The sequence below is a fragment of the Phyllostomus discolor genome, chromosome 8, assembly GCF_004126475.2.
Source record: "Phyllostomus discolor isolate MPI-MPIP mPhyDis1 chromosome 8, mPhyDis1.pri.v3, whole genome shotgun sequence".
NCBI lineage: Eukaryota > Metazoa > Chordata > Mammalia > Chiroptera > Phyllostomidae > Phyllostomus > Phyllostomus discolor.
Window position 1 is genome coordinate 81,555,489 of NC_040910.2, and position 21,452 is coordinate 81,576,940.

Genomic DNA, 21,452 nt, shown 5'->3' on the forward strand with positions numbered 1-21,452 from the left:
CACATCCCCCTTGAGACCAAGAATCTGTTGCGGGGATCTCTTCTCTGAAGGATGTCAGTGAGCCAAGGAGCCTTGGGAGAGGTGGGGCGGGTACGTGGGGAGAAGGCGGATGAGGTTACAGGGCTCACCATGCCCAGCGTGTCAGGTGTTCTGGTTCCTTAGGAGGCGAGTAGTGGGCCCTCCACTCCCATGGAACCTGCCCAATTTGGCCTCCTGCCCATCCTCCTCTCTCCACCCAGACAGCTGCTAATTGGCTCCTGAGCCTGCAGGCATTTTCCAGCGGAGATTTCTGCACACTTCCCCAGGCCAGCCACCTCTCCTCCTCTGGGCCCTGGGCTCTACCTCCCAGTTATTTTTAGTCTCCCATGTCCTTCCCTGGAAGCCAAAGCATTGATCACACTGAAATGAGACCCAAACAATACATTTCCCATCTCTTCTCTGCCCAGCTTTCCTCCCAGGACAAAAGTTTGTCATCCCCTGGACCAAGAGTCTATACCTTTCTTTCCCCCAGAGGGTCTGACATCATCTCTCTCCCTCTCTTCCTGGGGACTTTTCAAGGACCTTTTTTCCCTCCAAAGAAGCCCCGTTTGCTCTGGAAATCCTGTTGGCCTTCTGTGATCGCACTCGGCTGGGGGGAAGGTTGGGGGTGCTCTCAGCTGTTTCTAGATGCTGCAGAGCAGAGAGAGTGACGGCAGAGTGGGGAGCTGACTTCCGTGCCCGTTGGGGGATTGGCTGCTATCAAGGCCGAGAGCACAGGCCGTGTGACCAGCAGACCTGGACTCAAATCCAGGTTCCTGTCCTTCTGACCGGGTGACTCTGGGCTCAGTCTCTTCATCTCTGTTTGGCCAGTGTCTGACCTGCAGTGCCCCGTACGTGGCCCCTGTTCTGCAGCCACTGCTCCTGTCGTGTGTGTCATTGCCCCAGACCCTGAGCTGGCACATTGGAAGGCAGAGGTTGGATTGAGAGGCAGATGTTCAGTTTCCTCTGTTGAGTCTTTGTTTCCCATCTATAAGAGGAGAAGTTTGAATCAAATGGTTCTTTCGAGCCATAAATTAATCCCCTAGGGAGCTCCAAGGGAACATGGGATCAAGGGAGGGAGAGACGGAGCCTTTTGCTCTGGGGTCTTAACCCCAAGCCTGTGGCATCTGAGGGCTCCAGGTGGGGGTGGGGAGCTGCCTCCAGCGTTCTGAATTCTCGCTCTCTCCCTGCCCCAGGATCCTTGGCGGTGTCCGTGGCTGACATGACCGCGCCGGTCGTGGGCTCCTCTGGAGGGGTGTATGCGCTCGTCTCTGCACACCTGGCCAACATCGTGATGGTGAGCACCTCCTGCCCCAGCATGCCTTTTGTGGGCTCCCCTCAGCTGTCTCCAGCCCCTTAATGGGCTACAAGCTGGGTTTTGGATTCTCATCTGCATTCCCCCCCAGGCGCAGCAAGTGCGGGATAGACCTGGCTGGTAGCAAAGTCTACAGACACTCCCCACCGTCTGCGGGCCCATTGCACACGGGGCTCCTCCAAGTGTGATTCGTAGTTTCTCCAACCTCGGCCTTGCCTAGGAATTGCCCCGTCTCCGTATTCCACCTCTTTCCCACTCAGTGACTTTTAAAAGGGTTAAAATTCTTAACCACTAGCATGCATCATCGTAATTTTAATTGGTGGTTTGTCATAGATTGTTGAAAATAAAGGGAACTCAGAGGTCATTGCATCAAAATTCTCGGATTAAAAAAAAGCTCTGAAAAAAGGAAAAAACACATGGATGTGGACAACAGTGCGGTGATTGCCGGGAGGAGGGAAGTATAAGGGGATTAAATGGTAATGAAAAAATACAATAAAGAGTAAATCAAGAAAAAAATTGTTTTGAAAAGGATACCGGAATTCGGGGGAGGGGTGCAGCAAAGAAGGCAGCTCTGAGACATTAAGTGATTTGCCGAAGTCACAGCTTGTGGCAGAATCAGGACTTGAAGCCACATCTGAAGACCGCTCAGGTGTTGTTCTCCTACGTCAGCCGTCACCGTGGCGGACACCGCCCTTCCATTTCTCTCCCGTTTGTCTTTTCCTAAAAGGCCATGTAGTGAACGGTTAGGAAGGAGCCTGGGCTGTGGAGCCAGTGAGCCCGGATCTGCATCCCAGCCGTGCCCTGGGGCAAACGACTGCACTGCTCTGTGCTTAGTTTCTGCCGCTGCGGAATGGGATGATGTGTGAGCAATGAGATAAAGTGGAAATAACCACTCGGTGTAAGTGTTGACTTAAACCCCGATCCTCGCAGAACAGGCCCCGGTAGACTCCAAATAGAGATGGGGTCTTCCAGGCAAGAAGCTAGGGTCCATCCGATAGTTTCCCAGGAGGCCAGGGAGACTGCTTCCATGTTTTGGAAGCAGTCTGGAGTTCGGAGGCCGAAGGAGGAGTCACTGGCAGTGCGTGGCTGACCCTGGCTAACGCCCCTGCTGGCCTGGGAGCCTCCAGGCAGGTCCCAGACCTGACTCATCTGTTTCCCCAGTGCCTGGGATAGGGCTGGACACATGGTGAGTAATGTCACTAACTGTGGTGAGTGAGGAAGGAAGGAATGAACAATGTCCAGAAAAGTCATAGCTTCTCTCTGGGGTCCTTCTGCACTTGCCTCCCTCCTCATCACTATGTCCACCACGTGGCAGATGTGTGAGTGAATATTCATCAGTTTCGTGTGTTTGGGGAGTTCCCACATTTTCCCATTTCACCTGTGTTGCCACCCTCACCTGCCCCACTCCTCAACTCCATCCCTTTTCTTTTCACCAGAGTCCCCCTTGCACACTGAGGGGCAGGGGTGGAGAAAGGAAGGACAGGAAGAGAGATGGGAAGAGAAGGACTCACAGAGGGATGCTGACTACACTTGCTACCTGCCTGCATTTTGGCAACTTCCAGGGAGCGCTTGGAGAACGACGGCAGGCTTGGGGAAGCCCGTGTGAGTGTGGGTGTGAGTCTGTGTGCCTGCATGCATGTGTTTACACACTTGCGCGAGCGCACACGGCTTGGTCTGCTGAGAACCTGGGAGCGCCGTGCCGCCTCACACGGCCCACATAAATGGGTCATTCTGTATCAGTGCCACCGCTTTCCCCAGACACAGCTTTTCCTCCGAATTCCGCCTCCTGCACTCCCCCTCCCCCTGCCCCAGTTCCTTCTGTAGGGGAAGGAAATGCGAACCACCCTTCTTCCCCTCCAAGACACGTCTGTGAGTAAGGGGATGCACAAGCACAACCAGGAGAACACGGGAAAGAAGAAGCAGACAGGAGTTCCTAAGGATGCTCGGTCTCCACCCCTTCCCCACACCCTGGGAAACAGCCCTGATGCCCCAGGAGTTCCCATGGTGAGGGCAGACCACCCCGAGAACCCAGGGGCAGGGCCGGGGGCTGAGGAGAGAGGTGTGAAAGCAGATTCATTCCAGGCTATGCTGCTTTCTGGCAAGCAGCCCGTGCCTGTGGCACCTCCGGGAGCCCATTGCCCTTCCCAGAGGGCACGGCTTGCCCTGGCCAGCGGGGAGCTTCGTAGTGCCCAGAGCGTGACGTACGGGTGGGTGCCTTTCCTTGGAAAGTGGTGTGGTACTCGTTTGATGGTGAAAAAAAAAATCTCATTTTCTCATTTCAAAAAGTTGGTTTCCTTTCGTCAAGAGGCCACCTTTACCCCAATTAGCTCGGTGCCCAGCACTTCAGAGATGCACTGGGTCCAACCATATGAAATTGCCATTTCTGTGGGTCAGAAGCACTTCAGCATTGCCATTTTCATGTGGCTCAACCGAATAAATATGCCCCTGGTTTTAATTCCAAAATGAAGGTTGGTCCGTGTCTGTGCACACAGCAAAACCGCTGGTCAGATTGGAGAGGAGACGCGGCACTGGCCTAACTGACGGACAGTCCGGATGTGAGTGCGGGCATCGCCGTTTTAGTGGCTGTGGGTTCCTCAGCCTCTTAGGGCCTCCGTTTCCCCAGCTGTGATCCCTCCTTCACAAGGTAGTTGTGAGGAAGACGTGAAGAAATGGGTGAGAAGATGCTTCCCGTAGGGTGAACCACCCCGTAGCTGGGAGAGCCTGTATGTGTGTGCATGTATATTTGTGCATGTACAATGTTTTTAAGTCCCCACCCAAGGATATGTTTAGTATTGATTTTGAGAGAGAGAGGAAGGGGGAGAGAGAGAGAGAGAGAGAGAGAGAGAGAGAAGCATTAATGTGAAAGGGACACATCAATCGGTTGCCTCCTGTACAGCCCCCATTGGGGGTTGAACCCACAACCTTTTGGTGTGTGGAACGATGCTTCAACCAACTGAGCCACCTAGCCAGGGCTGTATACATGTCATTTTTACCTTGATAAATTCTGCCTGATGTCCATACATAGGGAAATCAGAAAATGAGTCCTTTTTGCTTTAGATACATAATAGAAAAATGTTTGACACTTGGGTTCCCAGGGCTGCCTGTTTCAATGAGAGATTCTGCCTCAAATCAAAGCATGCCTTATTTTTTATGAAAATACTCTGCGTTTCAAGAAGCTTGCCGTTTACACCCAGGGATTAAATTTAGAAACTATTTCAACAAAAGATCTGGATGAGCCAGGAGACCTACAGTCAAGACTTGTTAAACACTGGGTGTATAAGGGTACCCATACTTAAATAATTTATTAATTGCATTTTTCTGGGGCCCCTAGACCAGATTTCCATTTTTAAATATGCAAGATATGTACTCACACTTTGTTCCATATGAGAGATGTTTTCCTTATCTGTTTGAGATCTGAATTTTCACAAATTACACCATATTGTGAAAGCACAAGGAAAGATTACTAAGTGACACAAAAATCCTTATGTCATAAGGTTCACTTTATTAAGTAAAAATCCTTTTGTGGAACCAATAATCACTCCCTAAAGTATGTGTCATGCTTTTCCGTGTCCTCTGTCCGGTTTTCTTGAAGTCGTTTAACAAAAAAAACTATTTCTAGACCTGGCCGGTGTGGCTCAGTTGGCTGGAGCACTGCCCTGCGAACCAGAAGGTTGCGGATCCGATTCCCAGTCAGGGCGCCTGCCAGGGTCACGGGTTCCATCCCCGGTCAGGGCACGTGTGAGAGGCGACCGACCCATTGATGTCGCTCCCTCACATCCATGTTTCTCTCCCTCAATCTGTCCCTTCCTTTCCCTCCGTCTAAAATCAATAACATTAAAAAACAAAAACAAAAACACAGTTTCTACCCAGAATATGTAAAGCTATGTTGAAAGGAAGCTCCCTGCCTGGGTTTCAGCCTCTGAGCTGTTAACTGGTAGATGCCTGAGGGACTGGTTACTGCCTGGCTTGGCCTGGGTGAGTTCCCATCGCACCCTGCAAGGCTCCGGGAGAGAGTGAAATTAAAAGGCCTGCAAAAGGTTTGCATTCCCCAGGGGCCTCTGAGCTTTCCAACATTTATAGCAGCAGCAGTGCTAGCTGTGTGTGAGATTTTTTTTTCTTCTCTCCTGTTGTTTAACTGCACTCATTTTATTAGCAGGAATAATGGGGTTGGGGAAATGAGGCAGCTGGTGGGAAGGGGTGACTTTCTTGCTTAACCCCTCAGCTGCTGGGAGACTGCTTCGTTTTGGGGACAGCCAGCACAGACAGCAAGGAGAAACGGGAAATGACTCTGTCCCACAAGTGTGGGCAGGCAGAGCCCTGGATTGGGAATCCTTTCAGTCTCACCATTAACTCACTGTGTATGACCTTGAACTAGTCCTCTGGGACCCTCAGCTTCTTCTTCCTTAAAGGGCGGGAGAGAGAGTGTGAATGGATCAGCATGGCAAACTCCAGTGCCTTCGGGGGCCAGGCAGGTGTTGCACGTGAAGCACTGTGGCAAAGCCAGAGCGCCCGGGCTCTGTCCAAGGTTACTGAGGTTCAGAAGATTTAAAGCCGTTGTGCAGGGCAAACTCACCGTCTTTGCCTCAGATCAAGATGCTGGTGTCAGGCATTTACATGGTGTTTGCCGCATGCCAGGCAGTGTTCTTGGTACTGCACGTGTGTTAGCCTATTTCCCTGTCACAACGACCCTGTGAGGTAGGAACTGAGACACGCACTATTGTTATTTCAAATTTACCAGTGGGGGCCCTGGAGCAAAAGGAGTTCTGATGACCATCAGTGATCCTTCCAGACCAAGTATGTGGACCATGCTTTCTAAGGCAGATCCCAGAGAGGGGCGAGATGGGGCATCAGACAGAGAGAGCAGCCAATACATCCTAGACTTAGTTTGCTTGATATTATCACTCGGAGCTCAGGGAAAAGTACGCTGTTCAGGTAAGATTTCAGAGGGTTTTTGGGAGGAAAAGGGATACTAGAAGTGTTCTGTATCACTTTTTAATTGCAGTAAATATACATAAGATATACCATCTTGACCATTTTTAAGTGTACATTCAGTATCGCTAAGTACAGTCACACCACTGTGTGGTCATCAGCACCCCCTTCCGGGTCCATTCAGTGATGTTTATGGTATGTATCAGAGTCTTCCTCTTTAAGGCTGAATAATACTCTGTTTGTATGGGCATACCACCTTTTGTTTCTCCGTTTACCCATTGGTGGACACCTGGCTGTTGCGAGTAATACTGCTATGAATATGGTGTCACTTCTCGGGGAATTAAGACCCTGGATGGGTCTCACAGAGAGGCAGAGCCTGGCGGGGCAGCAGGAAGAACCTTTCAGTGATCAGAGCCCCTTCACAGGGCTGCCCCAGGGGGTGGTGAGCTCCCTGTCACGGGGACTGGAGGGCCATTTTGTTGGTGGCTGGTAACGGTGTCCCCTTTAGGAGAGGATGGTCCATCAGGTGACTCCCAAGGACCTACCCATCATCCTGACATTTCAGCCTGGAGAAGAGCTGGGGAAGGATGGAGGGAGGGGCTGCCCTCCATCAGCTGACTGGGCGAGCTCAGAATGGGTTGCCCCGTCAGGGGAGAGCACCACCTTCCACCAGGAGGCGACAGCGCTGTCCTGCCATCTGCTTCTCGGCATAGACCATGTCAGTGAGCAAAGATTAGACTTCCCCCATCTAAAGAGGGGCCGTGTGTTGCCCACCTTGCCTTTTGTGAAGAAGGACTTGCCAGCCAGTGAGGAGTAATGAGGGAAAGAGGCGTGAGAGGCAAGAAGCCCAATGCCATAGGATTTCTCTCTGTTGGGCAGCTTCCCTGCATCCTGCTTACTCCACTGAAGCTTCTGTAGACGTTATTGTGTGTGCCAGTGTTCAGGGCCTCTGTGAAGTTCAACACGTGTCCCTCAATGTCGAAGGAGTGTGAGACGGGTCCCCCCTCCCCCCTGCCTCGCGCTGGGCCTGGGCCGGGCAGCAAAGGCAGAGTGGGTGGGGAGGGAACAGAAGCCCCTGGCTGCACCCAGTCACCCGCTTCCCTGGGTCTGATGGGTTTCTGTGTGTGCACATCACACATGCGTATAAATGAAGTAGAGCTTTGAATGCTCTGCAGGAGTCCCTGTCAAAGGAACCCTGTGGCGAGGTCTTTTGTAAAGTGAAAACTCCTTTTGTCAGGCAAATAATCGTGCTCTGTTCATCTGCTTTGGAGGTTCAGAGTGTTCAGAGAGTCTCAGGGGAAAGAGGGACTGGTTTGAAGGCCATCTGGCCCACCCCCTTTCCAAAGCCCAATTCTAGAGCATCCCCTCCAAGTGATGCAAAGCCCCGTTTGAGCCCCTCAGTGTCAATGATGAGAAACACTGTCCCCCAAGACAGACCGTCCCATCTTTGGGCAGCTCTGCTTATTAGAGATGGAAACTTATTCTGAGATTTTTTTTAAAAAATCTTTCTCCTTTCTCTGAATTTATCAGACTGTAACCGCCTGCCTTCACTCCATCTGAAGATGATTAGAGACAGACATGCAGGAATCTCAGCTGCTGCCTTCAGAACTCAGGAACTGAGGCTAGTCTGCTCCCATCATTAGCCTTTGTTTTTCTTTTGTCTCCATAGAGATATCTCGTATTAAATGCCTGACTGCTTGCAACCATAACCCTAGCTTTGGGAGCCCACCTGCATCCCGAAATGAGACACAACTGTGTACCTGAACTGAACTTTCCTCAAGACCGAGACCAGTTTATAGAGATACAGAACAATCTACCAATCCAGCTTCTGGGATGTTGGGTTTCAGGGCAGTTTCAGAGGAAGGAGCTATGGGGGTTCAAAATGAGTCACCCAAGATGTGCTGCTGTGGTAGACAGATTGTTTTGAGCTAAAGGCAACTTTAGCTGCTGGGCTCGAAAGAAATTTCTGCCCCTCCCTTAACTACCTAGAAGAACTTTAATTAAAAGCCTTGCCCTTAGTAAGAGATCACTACAGATAACCTCTTTGGACCTACCTGTAGGGCAGAACAAACTTCTGTTTACTAAGCACGTGCTCTTATCATCCTGCAGGGGCCCTTTGAAGCCCCCAAGCCTCCCTTCCTCACCCCTAGCTCAGGAGGGCTTACATACCCACGTTTCCTTTCTGCCTCTGAACCTCCCTGCATGCGGGGTCTCTGACTCTCGTGTATGCCGGGTTCCCACACACATGTATGTATTAAATTTGGTTATTCTCTCTTGCTAAAATAAGCTCTCTCCCTGAAGTTTTCATCCATTGAGTCTTTTGCTTGCAGGTTCCACTGAATGTGCGTCTTCCTCATATCATTGACTCACGTGATTCTTGACAACAGTGAACTTGACCCCCGAGTCTTCTCGTTATTCATTCCTCATATGCAGGATTTTGAATTTTTGAATCATGCTGATGGTTCTGCTTTAACTTTGCTTGGTCTGCTGTCCTGCATTCCTTTGCAACCCTGGACCCAGCAATTAATGCAGCTCTAGGCATTGTCTGTGTGTGTAGTGGGGACAGGGACTCTCTTCCCCTGAGACAGAGATTCTCTTCCTCTGCTCGTGCAGCTCAAACGCTTCCATCGGTAATAACTTACGGTTGCCTACAATCTCAAAGCCGTGCTGGTGTGGTCTGAGAGTGAGCCACAACCCCCTCACTCAGGACATAGTGGAGATGACTTTTTTAAATGCCAGGTTTTCTCAGGCGAGATACTTCTGCAGAGGCGTGGTCTGACCTGGCACTAACGGAGCTCTCCTTTTTCCCTAGAACTGGTCAGGCATGAAGTGCCAATTCAAGCTGCTGCGGATGGCTGTGGCCTTGATCTGTAGTAAGTCCTGACGGGGCAGGCTGGTGGGAGGGGCCCTGCACTGGGCCTGGGGACATAAAGATGCCACAGCCCCCGTCCTTCAGGGGCTTGTGGTCAAGGAAAACAAAGGGAGGGCCGTGTCAGTAGTGTGTGACGAAGTGGGATGTGATGGATGAAGTCGGGCTGCTCTGCTGCTTCTTAACCTTTGTTAAACTCTTTATGGCCATTAATATGCAAATGGGGACGTGCACACAGCGTTAGTGCCCAGCTCAGTGACCTGCACCCAGATCAAGAAAAATAACTTCTTAACCTTGTGGGTCCTGTACCTCCCCTGGAAAAACATATGTGTGTGTGCGCCTGTTAAAACTTGTAGTTTTAGCAGGTTTACCAACTGTAACTAATCCACGAACCTTTACAAATGGGCTGTGGCGGGGGCCCTGGTCAGGAGAAGTCAGTTCTACCTGCAAAGGTCATGTTGAGTGTTCAAGGCTGGCAGGTGTTCACCATGTAGACCCCGTGGAAGAGGGCATCTCACGCCAAGGGGCAGCATGAACAAAGACACAGGTGGGTGAAGGGTCATGGCCTGCAAGTTGGCTGCAAAGCTGACCTATGAGGTTTAGGACTGTGTGTGTTTCTCGTAAGAGACCATAGGAGTTCAATCCTGAATGGCTTTAAATGCAAAGAGAAAGATTAACTTGATCCTGAATATACTAGAGGAGCCCAAGAAGACTTTAAGCTCAAGTTACTGACAAATTTTAGTTTTACTTTATTTTTTTATTATGTTTTGATTATGCTCTTACAATTGTCCTGATGTTTCCCCCATGGCTCCCCTCCAGCCAACACCCCTCACTCCCTCAGGCAATCCCCCCACCATTGTTCATGTCCATGGGTCATACGTATAAGTTCTTTGGCTGCTCCATTTCCTATACTGCACTTTACATCCCCCTGGCTGTTCTGTAACTAAGTGTTTGTACTTTCTGATCCCCTCACTTCTTCACCCTTCACCCATTCCTCCACATGCCCTCCTAGCTGACAACCATCAAAATGCTCTCTGTATCCATGATTCTGTCTCTGTTCTTGTTTGCTTAGTTTGTTTTTTAGATTCAATTGTTGATAGATTTGTATTTTTGCCATTTTGTTATTCGTAGTTTTGGTCTTCTATTTCTTAAATAAGCCCTTTTAACATTCCATATAATAGTGGTTTGGTGATGATGAACTCCTTTAGTTTCTTCTTGTCTGGGAAGCTCTTTACCTGCCCTTCAATTCTAAACGATAGCTTTGCTGGGTAGAGCAATCTTGGCTGTAGGTTCCTGCTTTTTATGCCTTTGAATATGTCTTGCCAACCTCTTCTAGTCTACAAAGTTTCTTTTGAGAAATCAGCTGACAGTCTTATGGTAACTCCTTTGTAGGTAATTATCTGCTTTCCTCTTACTGCCTTTAAGATTCTCTCTTTATCTTTGACCTTTGGTATTTTAATTGTGATGTGTCTTGGAGTAAGCCTCTGTGCATTTATCTTGTTTGGGACTCTGTGCTTCCTGGACTTGCATTCTTTTTCCTTTGCCAAATCAGGGAGGTTTTCTTTCACTATTTTTTCAAGTAGATTTCCAATTTCTTGTTCTTTCTCTTCTCCTTCTGGCACTGCTGTGATGCAAATGTTGGACCTCTTTAAGTTGTCCCAGAGGCTGCTTATAATGTCCTCATTTTTTTTACTTCTTTTTCTTCTTGATGTTCTGATTGACTGTGTTTTGGTTCCATATGTTCCAAATCATTGTTTTAATTCTTGGCTTCATCCACTCTACTGTTGTTTCCCTGTAAATTGTTCTTCATTTCAATTAGTGTATCTTTTGTTTCTGACTGGGTCTTTTTTATGCTGCTGAGGTCCTCACTAAGTTCCTTGAGCATCCTTATAACCAGTGTTTTGAACTCTGCATCTGAGAGATTGCTTATCTTCATTTCATGTAGCTCTTTTTCTGGAGATTTGGTCTCTTCTTTCATTTGGGCCATGTTTCTTTGTCTCCTCATTTTGGCAGCCTCCCTGTGTTTGTTTCTATGTATTAGGTAGAGCTGCTTTGACTCCGTGTCTTGATAGTGTGGCCTAATATAGCAGGTGTCCTGTTGGGTCGAGTGGCACAGCCACCCCTATCACCCAAGTTGGGTACTCGAGGTACACTCTTTGTGTGGGCTGAGTACACCCTCCTCTTATAGTTGAGCCTTGGTTGCTGTTGGCAGGTCAGTGGGAGGGATTTATCCAGTCCAGTCAACTGCAAGGATTGACCACTTACCACCAACCTTTGCCCTCCGTGGAGGACCAGCTGTGCAGGGGCAGGGTAGTGGTGCTCTGACCTGGTCCATAGGTGTCTACTAGGTGCACTGGCCCTGCAGTTTCCTGGGTGGTGCAGGCGAAGGTCAGCCCCCACCTGTGTTTTACCTGGGGCTACCCTGCCTGACCTATAAAGCAATCTGAGATGGCTGCTACTTGTGCTGGGCTCAGAGATTCCCACATGAAGCCAAGCTGTGAATCTAGGCTGGCTGCAGCTAGTGCCAGGCCTGGAGCTCACTGAGGCCAGCTGTTGCTTATTTGAAAGGATTTAGGAAGCTGTGCAGCAGGAGCCAGGACCAGCCATTAGTAAGGAAAAGCAGCTTGGGCGGGCCTGGAAGCTGGTTGGGGCAGAATCTCTGGGGATCTCCAAGGCAGGTCAAATAGTGTTAGCAAGGTTGATGGAGTCTCAGATATGGCACCAGCTTACCAGCTCCATGACTCTATGTGGAGAGGGCCCAGAAGAGGGACAATGGCCTCTGCTCACCTTGATGCCAGTCACCTCAGTCTCTCCCAGCATGCCACTGGTGCCTTCCAAGCTGTCACTCTGGTGCTGGAGCTCAGAGGGAGTGTGTCTGAGTAGGTAAGTCTGTCTGTGGGTTCTTTAAGAGGAATTGCTTGGAGCTCCAGAAGTTTCTTCCACTGACTCAATCCCCACTGGTTTTTGCAGCCAGAGGTTGCGGGGACTTATCTTCCTGACACTGGAATCCTGGGCTGGGGGCCCTGGTGTGGGACTAGGACTCCACTCCTGAAATATCCCTCCCAAATTTTATCTGCCACACGTGGGTGTGGGACCAGCCAGTTCTGCTTCTGTGCCCCTTACCAGTCTAGAAGGATGTGGTTTCTTTAATTCCATAGTTGTCAGACTTCCATTCAACTTGATTTCTGATGGTTCCAAGTGATGGTTGTTTCATATTTTAGTTGTAATTTTGATGTGGCTGTGTGAAGAGGTGAGCCATGTCTGCCTCCACTGCCATCGTCCAGCTCTGGGTTTTAGGATACCAGCCAGGCTCAGTGCAGAGAAGGAGTTGAGTGTGTGGGGCTGAGACTAGAGGCCAAGAGGCTCACCCTGAGATAGAAAAAAGTAATAGTCTGCACAGAACTGAGGGAGACAGGAAGGGAGAAAAGGGAACACGTCTGTCTTTCAGTGCTGAGGACACAGCTATGGAAGTGTTACTAGTTGGCTTCATTTTCAGATAGGTACTCGGGGCTCAGAGAGAAAAGTTCCTTGCCCTGGGACCCCCAGCTAGAGGTGACAGAGCTGAATTCGGAGCCAACCTGTGCCATTTCTAATGCCCCACACTTTAGCCAGACTGGGCAGGAGCACCTTGACTGACACTGGAGGGCCAGCCACCTACTACATGGAGAAGAGGAAGACAGGCAGAAACCTGGTGGGATGGAGGGGGCCTGTGTGGGCTCCACTGCATTTACCCTGACGACATCCTCGATTCATTCACACTGGCACTGTCTGGTCTTAGCTTCCTATTGGAGGATCTCTACTTCCAGAGGAACTTCAGCTTTAAAGCTTACAGGCTCTTTGAGCCAGGGCAGTGACGGGACAGAAGGGAAAAGCAAGGGGTGAGTGGGGGAGGGGAGGGGTGCACATAGCTTCCCAGCCTGCTCAGACTCTGAGTTTGTCTGTTTGTGAGGAAGAGAAGAGAAGCATTAGTCCTGCTGTTTAAAAAAACTCATCAACTCTAGGCCCTGGCTGTGTTGCTCAGTTGGTTAGAGCATCGTTCTGATATGCCAAGGTCGTGGGTTTGATCCCCAGTAAAGGCACATACAAGAATCAACCAGTAAATGCATAAATAAGTGGCACAACAAATCCATGTCTCTGTCTCTCTCTTGCTGTCTTTCACTCTTTTTCTCTCACCCCCTTTCCTCTGTCTTTAAAATCAATAAACTTTAAAAAAGCATCTAAGCATCCTAAAAACCAAATGCTGTTTTGGAAGTCTTTCACATCCCCCTTGTGGAACCCAAAGCCTGGGGAGTAATGGGGGGCAGGACACAGCATCTGTCCTTGGCTGCTCCTTTTCCGCCATCTATTGGCCATCCTTGGAGTTGCAGGGCCTGTGCCAGAAAGGCGGGCAATCCCCTGGAGGTGCGGGCACCCCTGTGGTGGTTAGGGTGGAAAGAGTTGCACTAGTTAAATGAACGGTAACTGAGCAAGAACAAAAGGCCCCTTACAGGGAGTTGTTTCAATCTGTCATATCTGCCTTGGTTTCCACATCTGTAAAATGGGGGCAAGAGTACCTGCCCTCGGTGTCCTTGGGTAGGTAGGTAGGTAACAAAATGGCAGTTTCCAGGCACCTATCTTTCAAGAGAGGTCATCCCCATTGGATTGGCCAGTCCAAGAAGTTGCTGCAGGCAAGCTGGACTGGAGAATGCGTGAGGGCATTTTAGAGTCTGTAAAGAGAGATTCCAGTGCTTTGTTGGGACCGTTTACTTCCATTCCTTCTGTGTCCTTCTCCCCCTCCATCCCTTCCTTCCAACCACAAAAGCACTGGCTCCGAGGGTTCCCTAAGGGTTTTGAAATAATACATGAAAACACTTTATACACTGTAAAGCGCTAGCACCTTGAGTTGTTATTGATGTTCCAGCCCAGCACACAGAAGCTGCAACTTTACAAAGGTGGGGAGACTGAGCCTTCAGGACACGTGACAGCAAGGGCACGAGAGCCTTTGAGCTTCTGTGCGGTCCGTCCCCTCTGCCTGAAGCTCCCTCCCTAGGGTCCTCTCTGGATAGTCACATCTCAGCTCAAATGTCACCTCTTCAGGGAGATCTTGCCTGATTCCCCAAGCTGAAGAATGTCCCTCCTGACACCCAGCATGGACTTTAAATCACCTCTTTTTGTTTCCCAGGGGATTTCTTGTACTGCAGTGATATGTATGTATCTGTGTGCTGGTTGATTGCCAGACGCTACAGTGTAAGCTCTGGGAGAACAGAGGTGTGTCTGCCTTCTTCGCTGCTACGTCTGCAGCACACAGAACCAACAGAGCTTGGTCTGCAGTGAATGGGTTCATGGGAGGGTGGGTGTCTGGTGGATGGATGGCTGGCTGGCTGGCTGGCTGGAGTGTAAGGCCTCTGCCTCAGCTCCTGCCCCGTGGCCCCTCCTGTGACTTCTCTGTGCTTCCTCCCCTTGCAGTGAGCATGGAGTTCGGGCGGGCCGTGTGGCTCCGGTTCCACCCGTCGGCCTATCCGCCGTGCCCGCACCCGAGCTTCGTGGCACACTTGGGTGGCGTGGCCGTGGGCATCACCCTGGGCGTGGTGGTCCTGAGGAACTATGAGCAGAGGCTACAGGACCAGTCGCTGTGGTGGATTTTCGTGGCCATGTACAGCATCTTCGTGCTGTTTGCTGTCTTCTGGAATATCTTTGCCTACAGCCTGCTGGACTTAAAGCTGCCACCGCCGCCCTGAAGGGCTGGAGGACCGAGGGCCAGGAGGGGAAGGAGGAGCAGCGTCAGAAAGGAGCATCTGTGTTCTTTCTTCTCGTCACCGGCTCCGCGAGGCCGGGGAGGAGAGGCCGAGAGGCACCAGGCCGTGGTCAGCTGTGTGTTCAGACTTGGACGGAGAGCGGAGGCTCTTTTCTGAAAGCCACCTGCTGGAGGAGCTGGACACGGCTACTGTTTTTTTTCTAGATTCTTCTGAAGACATCGGGCCAGCAAAGGCCTGGGGTGGGTGGAGTGGCTGTTCTCTCGAGCTGGTTGGTCCCATGTGTTCAGTAGCCCCCTCCCTTGTCATAGATTGGGCGGCAGCCTCATCCTCCACCCCGAGAGACCGCAGGAGTGTAAGGAAGGCCTGAGGGGATGGTAGCCAGGCAGGCCCTTGTCCAGCCCGGAGACGATGGCAGGCCAGGAAATGTTCCCTCCACCGCTGTTGGCTTGGGAGCTCCGGGGTGGAGGAGGCCCTGTTGGCTTTGTCCCCGGGGAGCCCAGGGTGCCATCCCATGCCTGGCAGTGGGCACTGGGGCATGGGCTATAGTGCCTGGGTGGGCAGAGGAGGGAGATTCTGTAAGTCCAGGCACTACCCTTGCCCTGGGGTACCCAGCAAAGGAACCTAAGCAAGAGGCAGTTCGTCCTAAGCTCCACCCTGGAGAAGGCCCTACTCTGGGCTTCTCCCTCCCTCTCTCCCAGGATGCTGACATCTCACACCTGCGCCCCGGCATCCCATGCCTGGCCTTGTTGTCAGCGTCCTTTCCTCCCCTCCCATTGTGCCTGTCTTTTGGCTGGGAGACAGCGTTCTGAGGTGTCTGCACGTGGTTTGGTGGGTGAAGAAGCAGGGATGATGGGAAAGACAATGTGGGGGAGATGGAGACATCAGAGGAAGGCTTGCGGAGCAGTGGGCACATGTGGAGGGTCTGAGAGGAAGGAAGGGGCTGAGAGGCATACATGGCTCCTGAGGTTCCTTGCTTTTAGCAGCGCTCGCCTCTTGTTTTCCACCCCCATCCCCTGTCCCTTACAGACCTCTCCCTGAGACTCACTGACTGTGGAGGTGGGCAGCCTCCATGCTTCCGGGGCCCCCCAGATGCTGAGGTTTTCCTCGCCTTTGCCAAGTTCCACTGTGGCTCCCTCTGGAGCAGCCTCCATTCTGTTTCCCTTTGAAGGGAAGGAGCTTTGGGGGTGCAAGAGAGGCTGGGGCAGGAATATTGAGGCCATGTGTCCTTTTGAGTTCAGAGGTCAGGAGGTTGCAGCAAAAGGAGCTCCGATTCAGGTGGAAAACATCTTCTAGAGAAGAATCATTGGGTGCGTGGATGAGAGGCAGAGGTGAGGGTAGCCTGGAGGCTCGGAGAATCCTGGGAGGGAACTGGGAGATGATGGTGTCCATCCCCACCCCCGCTTCACAAGGGGCTGACCTCCCAGCAGGAGCCAGTGCAAGCCTGAGGGCAGGGTGGACAGGATGGCCTTGGACAAAATGTGATGCCCTTTGTACTGTTCTTGGAACTCCCAAGAACTGACAGCCCAGAGGGAGGAAGAACCCAAGGCTGAATCCATGCGGGAACAAGAGCACAGGAGTGTAGGAACTGTCTTCCGCCAGCCACTTGCCCTTTAGAGTCATACATGTACCGAGGTTCAAAGTCAGCTGGGCCGGGCCAGGCCAGGCATTTGGTGGTCTTGGGCTACCATGGCTTCCTGTCCCCAGGGATCACATAAATGGTCAGGGTCTTTCTATGCAGGACACCCACAAGCAGCCCTGGGCTCTGCTGAGCCCTTCCCCATCTTTGCCCACTGGTAAACAGACTGTCCTGGTCCCCACACATGGCTCACAAGGTCATGCCGCCCTTGTGCCAGCTCTGCCGAGGACTGTCAGCCTGGGGGCGCAGGTCTGTGGCTGAGCTGCGCTGCGCTGCCCTGAGGCACCTTGTCTGGGTCCTGCCAGCCACTCTCTACCCTCCTGAAAGGTGTAGCTGGAAAAGTCAGCTTCTTGGGGGAGAAGAATCTGGGCTGGAACTGAGGGCTGACAAGACTGTTGTGAGGGTAGAGAAGGGGACCTTGGAGGCGGGGCACAGGTACTGCTGAACCTGACAGGTGCTGTCCCTCCCTGGGGGCAGGGGCACGTACCGCCCTCTGGGAAGCAGGGCTTCTCCTCCAGATCCTCTCCAGCACCTGAGCTTCTGGCTTGTAGATGGAGGGACCAGAGCCACTCCTCCCCCTGCCTTTGCTGTGGCCTGGAGAGGGGCCTTCCTCTCTCAGGGCTGAAATGACTATGAGCCAGAAGATTCTGGAAAGACCTCAGAAGCTTGCAGTTCCCTCGGGGTTTAGGATGGGAGCGTGAACTGCCTGAGGTGGAGATCCCATCTGCCATCCTGTTCCATCTGTCCTCGAAGCATGCTGAGAGCCTCCTCCACACCGTGGGCCCAGCCCAGCTGAGCGGCAGCTGCTCCATCAGCTGAGGGCCCAGAGGCACCTCAGAAGTTCTTTGGTCTGCTTAACAGCCATCTCCACCATCGCTTCCAGCCATCACTTCTAAGCAGGGCCATCCAGGGGTGACAACAGTCATGTCACACCTCCCAGGTCTCTAACCCAGAGCCAGAGCTGGTTGTCTGGTAAGAAAGGTTTACTTTTGGGTGTAGGACCCTCAGCGGGTCCCTTCCCTCCCTGGCTCCCAGCACCCTGCCAGCAACACATCCCTGTCACCTCTCCTCCCTCTTCCCCTGTGGGCCGCCTGGCCCCTGTGCCAAAAAACTGAGGGTAGTGTCTCTTCGGGCCGTGGCGTGAGGACGGATTTCCACCTGCACAACACAGACATTGAAACCTGGGGATTCCCCAAACAGCAGCCACAGACTCCCCCGCTTGAAGAAGAATCACAGAAACTGGGGAAAGGAAAACAAACCTTCAAAGGAGACATTTCGCTTTAATGACACCATTAATCATTCGTTTTTTAATTAGGAAAAGCTCCCTAATGAGGCGCTTTTGCCAACTAATAGGACTCTCAATTTCCATGAGAACTATTCTGGCCCAGAGGATTAGGAGAATCATTGCTCACTGAGCCCAGATCTTTCCCCAGTGTCCAATTTCATTTGCAAACAATGCAGGTTCCCCAGGCACAGCGGAAGCCCTTTCCTGGATTCATGCTGCTCCCAGGGCCGGCTGGAAAGCCCCGGTACTCCTCTGCCTTAAAAAACCAGTGCCCAACACTGAACTCTGACCCCCTGTCCACCAAGGACTTGAGTAAGTGGAAAAAACAAAACAACAGCAACAACAAAACACAAGCTACAGTGTTTGTTTCTAAATATTTTTGTATTGTGTACATTCTGTATATTTTTGTTGTAACATTATTTGAGCACAGATTCCATTAAAGATTTTTTTTAAGCCATCCATGATTCAGAAAGTGACCTGAAGGGCTTATGTTTCATCTTGGGCTGGGTCAGGGGAGGGGAGGGGAGGGCTGCAGTGGTGGTGGCTCTGTGATTTATATCACACAGATCAGCTGTTGTTTCTTGATTACCAGTGTTTCTGGCTTGGTGGTTCTTAACCTTTCCCGAATTAATGAACTCTTGAGTGGTTGATGAAAGCTGTGATTTCTCTTCCCATAAAAATACAGATAGATAGTTTTATGTACAATTGGGGGCTGGAGAGCTAGCTGTGAATAAGGACACTGATCCAAAGCTTCAGGTCAAGAACCTCATGCCAGCTGTTTGTGGGTGCCCCGCCTCCCCCTTCCGCTCTTACATTATACCCTGATGAGAGATTAATATTTTGACTACTTTTATTTGACATTTCTTAAGCACTTCCTTCTTTCTCTAGTAGCCTTCTTTCTTCAGGTCTTGCTGGGGACTGGCAACACCCTGATCTTGAGGAAGGAATGGGAATGTTCTCAGAGTAAAAGGGTATGGTCAGTTCACAAAGGGGGAAAATGAAAGGAGCATAAATGTTAAAGTCTGGTGCTTGGTAAGTTTAACAATCAAATGGGTTTTGAATGGATTGTGTTACCAGGTAGACCTGAGTCAGGGGGATTTCCATCCTCTGTTCACAAGAGAATTCAGGTGAAAGAGAATAATGGAATGAGATAGCAAGTTTACGAAATACACTGGAGTGTGAAACTACAGGCAGCCACCCATCTAGTCTGAATCCCCCACGTATAGAGAAAATAAAGTTGTTAGTAAGTCTGTGCCATACACTTGAGCCAAGGCTACAAGTGGGCACCCAGCTAATCTAAATGCCCTGATTATTGGAATTCCAGAAGTTATATGAGGTCTGTGCAGAAAAAGTCCAGCCATTGTTAATAGAACAAGAATGGTTTGCACAACATTGATGTAACCTGGCAGCCAAGGAGAGTGAACTGGAATGCGCATGTGTGAACAATGATGACTTCACTGACTAGTCACTGGGGGGGCAGCAGACACTGTTGAGTGAGCATGTGTACTGTGTGGCCATCACATTCAAAATGAGCAAGTAGAGCAACAAATCTGCATCAAATTTTGTATTAACCTTGAGCATTCCTCTGTGGAAGCTATTCAGATGACTCAAAAGGCTTTCAGGGACCATGCAATGATGGTAGTGCTGATAAAAGTGTGTCACAAATGCTTCAAAGATGGTTGAGAACCTGTTGAAAGTGATCCACATTCTGGAAGATCTGCAACAAGCAGAACACCTGAGAATGTTGAATGTGTACAGGCTGCAATCAACAAAGATCAGCGACTGACAGTGTGAGAACTAGAGGCTGATCTAGGGGTTCCAAAAATTACTGTGTCTGAGATTCTGATGCCAGATCTTGGCATGAAACATGTTGTGGCAAAATTTGTTCCACGGCTTCTGCTACCAGAGCAGAAGGAACAGTGTGCTGCAATTGCTAATGATCCTGGGAGAACTGCCTGAGGTCCCAAGGTGCCTACTTTGGAGGAGACTGAGGTGTCATTGTCCTATGTACAAAGTTTCTTGTATCTTGTATCTCCTTTAGTAAATGTCCCTATTTTCCATATTATGTGGCTGGATACTTTCCGGACAGACCTCGTATACTTTAGTCGGCTTCTGGGTTCTCCTCCTATTTCCCCTCTAGACCTTGTGATTAATATACAGTTATAAAGGCTTTCTTTCTCAGCTAGCAAAATTGCTATAGAGGCTTCCTTTCCCATGGAAGCAATACACACAGAATTTCAAAGGCTCCCTGCCTCTTGCACTAACATAGTTCCGCTTGCAATGTTCGGAATGCCTGGCAGTCTTCTGGGACCAGGCTCACGACTGCTGAATCAATGCAGAGGGTGAGATCTGTCTTCCTCCTCCTCCCAGCCGTAGTTTACTACCTATCCTTCCTAACAGATGCACCGAGCAAGTGAATTGTTTTCACCAGTTTTTCTAAGCTAATGGCAGTGTATCCAGTTTTGCTGTTCCTAACCATTAAATTGCATTCAAGGATTCAGCTACCCTGTTAAATTCAGCATGGGAGTTGTTTCCCGTAATGTTTTTTTCCGATCAGTTTCCTGAGTGTCATTTTAAAATATTTCTAAATGTTGAAGTCACGCAGAGTACAGATCAGGCTGACGTCAAAGAATCCGCTTCTGTTTGGGGTGCACGGACTCCTCTGTCAAGGCAGCTGGGCCCCTGTGTGAGCACGTGGGTCGGTCCTGGGCCCCGAACCCGAGGCAGTGAAAAGCAAGCTCCCTGCACAGACAAAAGCTGTTTGGTTAGCTTTGTCTTTGGCCTCTTACCACTTTTCTGGTGCCTCCCTTCTACCAGATTCTCATTTTTCCAATAACTTAATAAGACGTTTATCAATAATATGAACACAATCTACTGAGTATGTGCTAGGCGCTGGATGAAACATTTTCAATCAATTATTTCTCTTCATTGCACAGCTACTTGGTGTGAAATGGATAGAAATGTCTCCACGTTTACCATGAGGGAAAGACTCGGGGAAATGTAGTTCCTTCCTGGTGGCGTATGGCATGGCTAGATTCATACCCCAAAGTGCCTCGTCCCAGAATTCATCCTGTCAGCCCCCAGGAGTTCCTACAGGACTTCAAGGACGCTGAGTTTGTAGAAGTGTCAGGGCACGTGTGTAAAGACCCAGGCTCCCTGCAATGGGGCCATCTAGTGACAGTAATGAACCTGGGAACCTCACTCAGTGCTCACCTAATAGAAGCTCCCCTTTGCCCTCTTAGAAGTAGTTTACAAGAAAAACCACCACTGTCAATTCATTACTGCTCCCTATCACTTCTCCCCGCCCCTGATCTCAAGTCTAGCATTCATGCCAACTCAGAGAGACTCAGTGTGTACGTCACATGTAGGAAGTTGAGCAGTTACAGGACTGGAGCTGCCTTCATAGACCTGCACGTGGGATGGCCCTATGGAAGCCAGCAGGGTTTCCACAGCCAAGAAGACACACAGTTAGGATTGGGAAAGTCCTGGACCGAGTCACTGAACCATATTTCCAAGGAGCCTGCAGGCTCTTCTGGTACCTGGTATAGGGGATCCTCTGGTAGAGGACAGGCCTTCTGTCCTGGTTCATAGTGAATGGGAGTGAAGGGAAGTGACCTGGGTTACTGAGTTCTGCAGGTGTAACTTGGCGGGACAACGAATATAAC

General features: G+C 50.5%; 1 protein-coding gene across 3 annotated transcripts in view; it reads left to right on the top strand.

Annotated features, from left to right (window-relative positions):
• Positions 1–18,244, top strand: part of RHBDL3 (rhomboid like 3) — a 48,339-nt gene extending 30,095 nt beyond the window's left edge. For 2 of the 3 annotated variants that reach the window (XM_028520020.2, XM_028520021.2), the window contains 3 exons: positions 1,215–1,315; positions 9,075–9,135; positions 14,577–18,244. In XM_028520020.2, the coding sequence (XP_028375821.1) occupies positions 1,215–1,315; positions 9,075–9,135; positions 14,577–14,848 (434 nt within the window). In that variant the 3' untranslated portion in view covers positions 14,849–18,244. The remainder of the gene's footprint in view (positions 1–1,214; positions 1,316–9,074; positions 9,136–14,576) is intronic. The other variant, XM_036033401.1, reaches the window with a different exon arrangement.
• Positions 18,245–21,452: the final 3,208 nt, after the last annotated feature.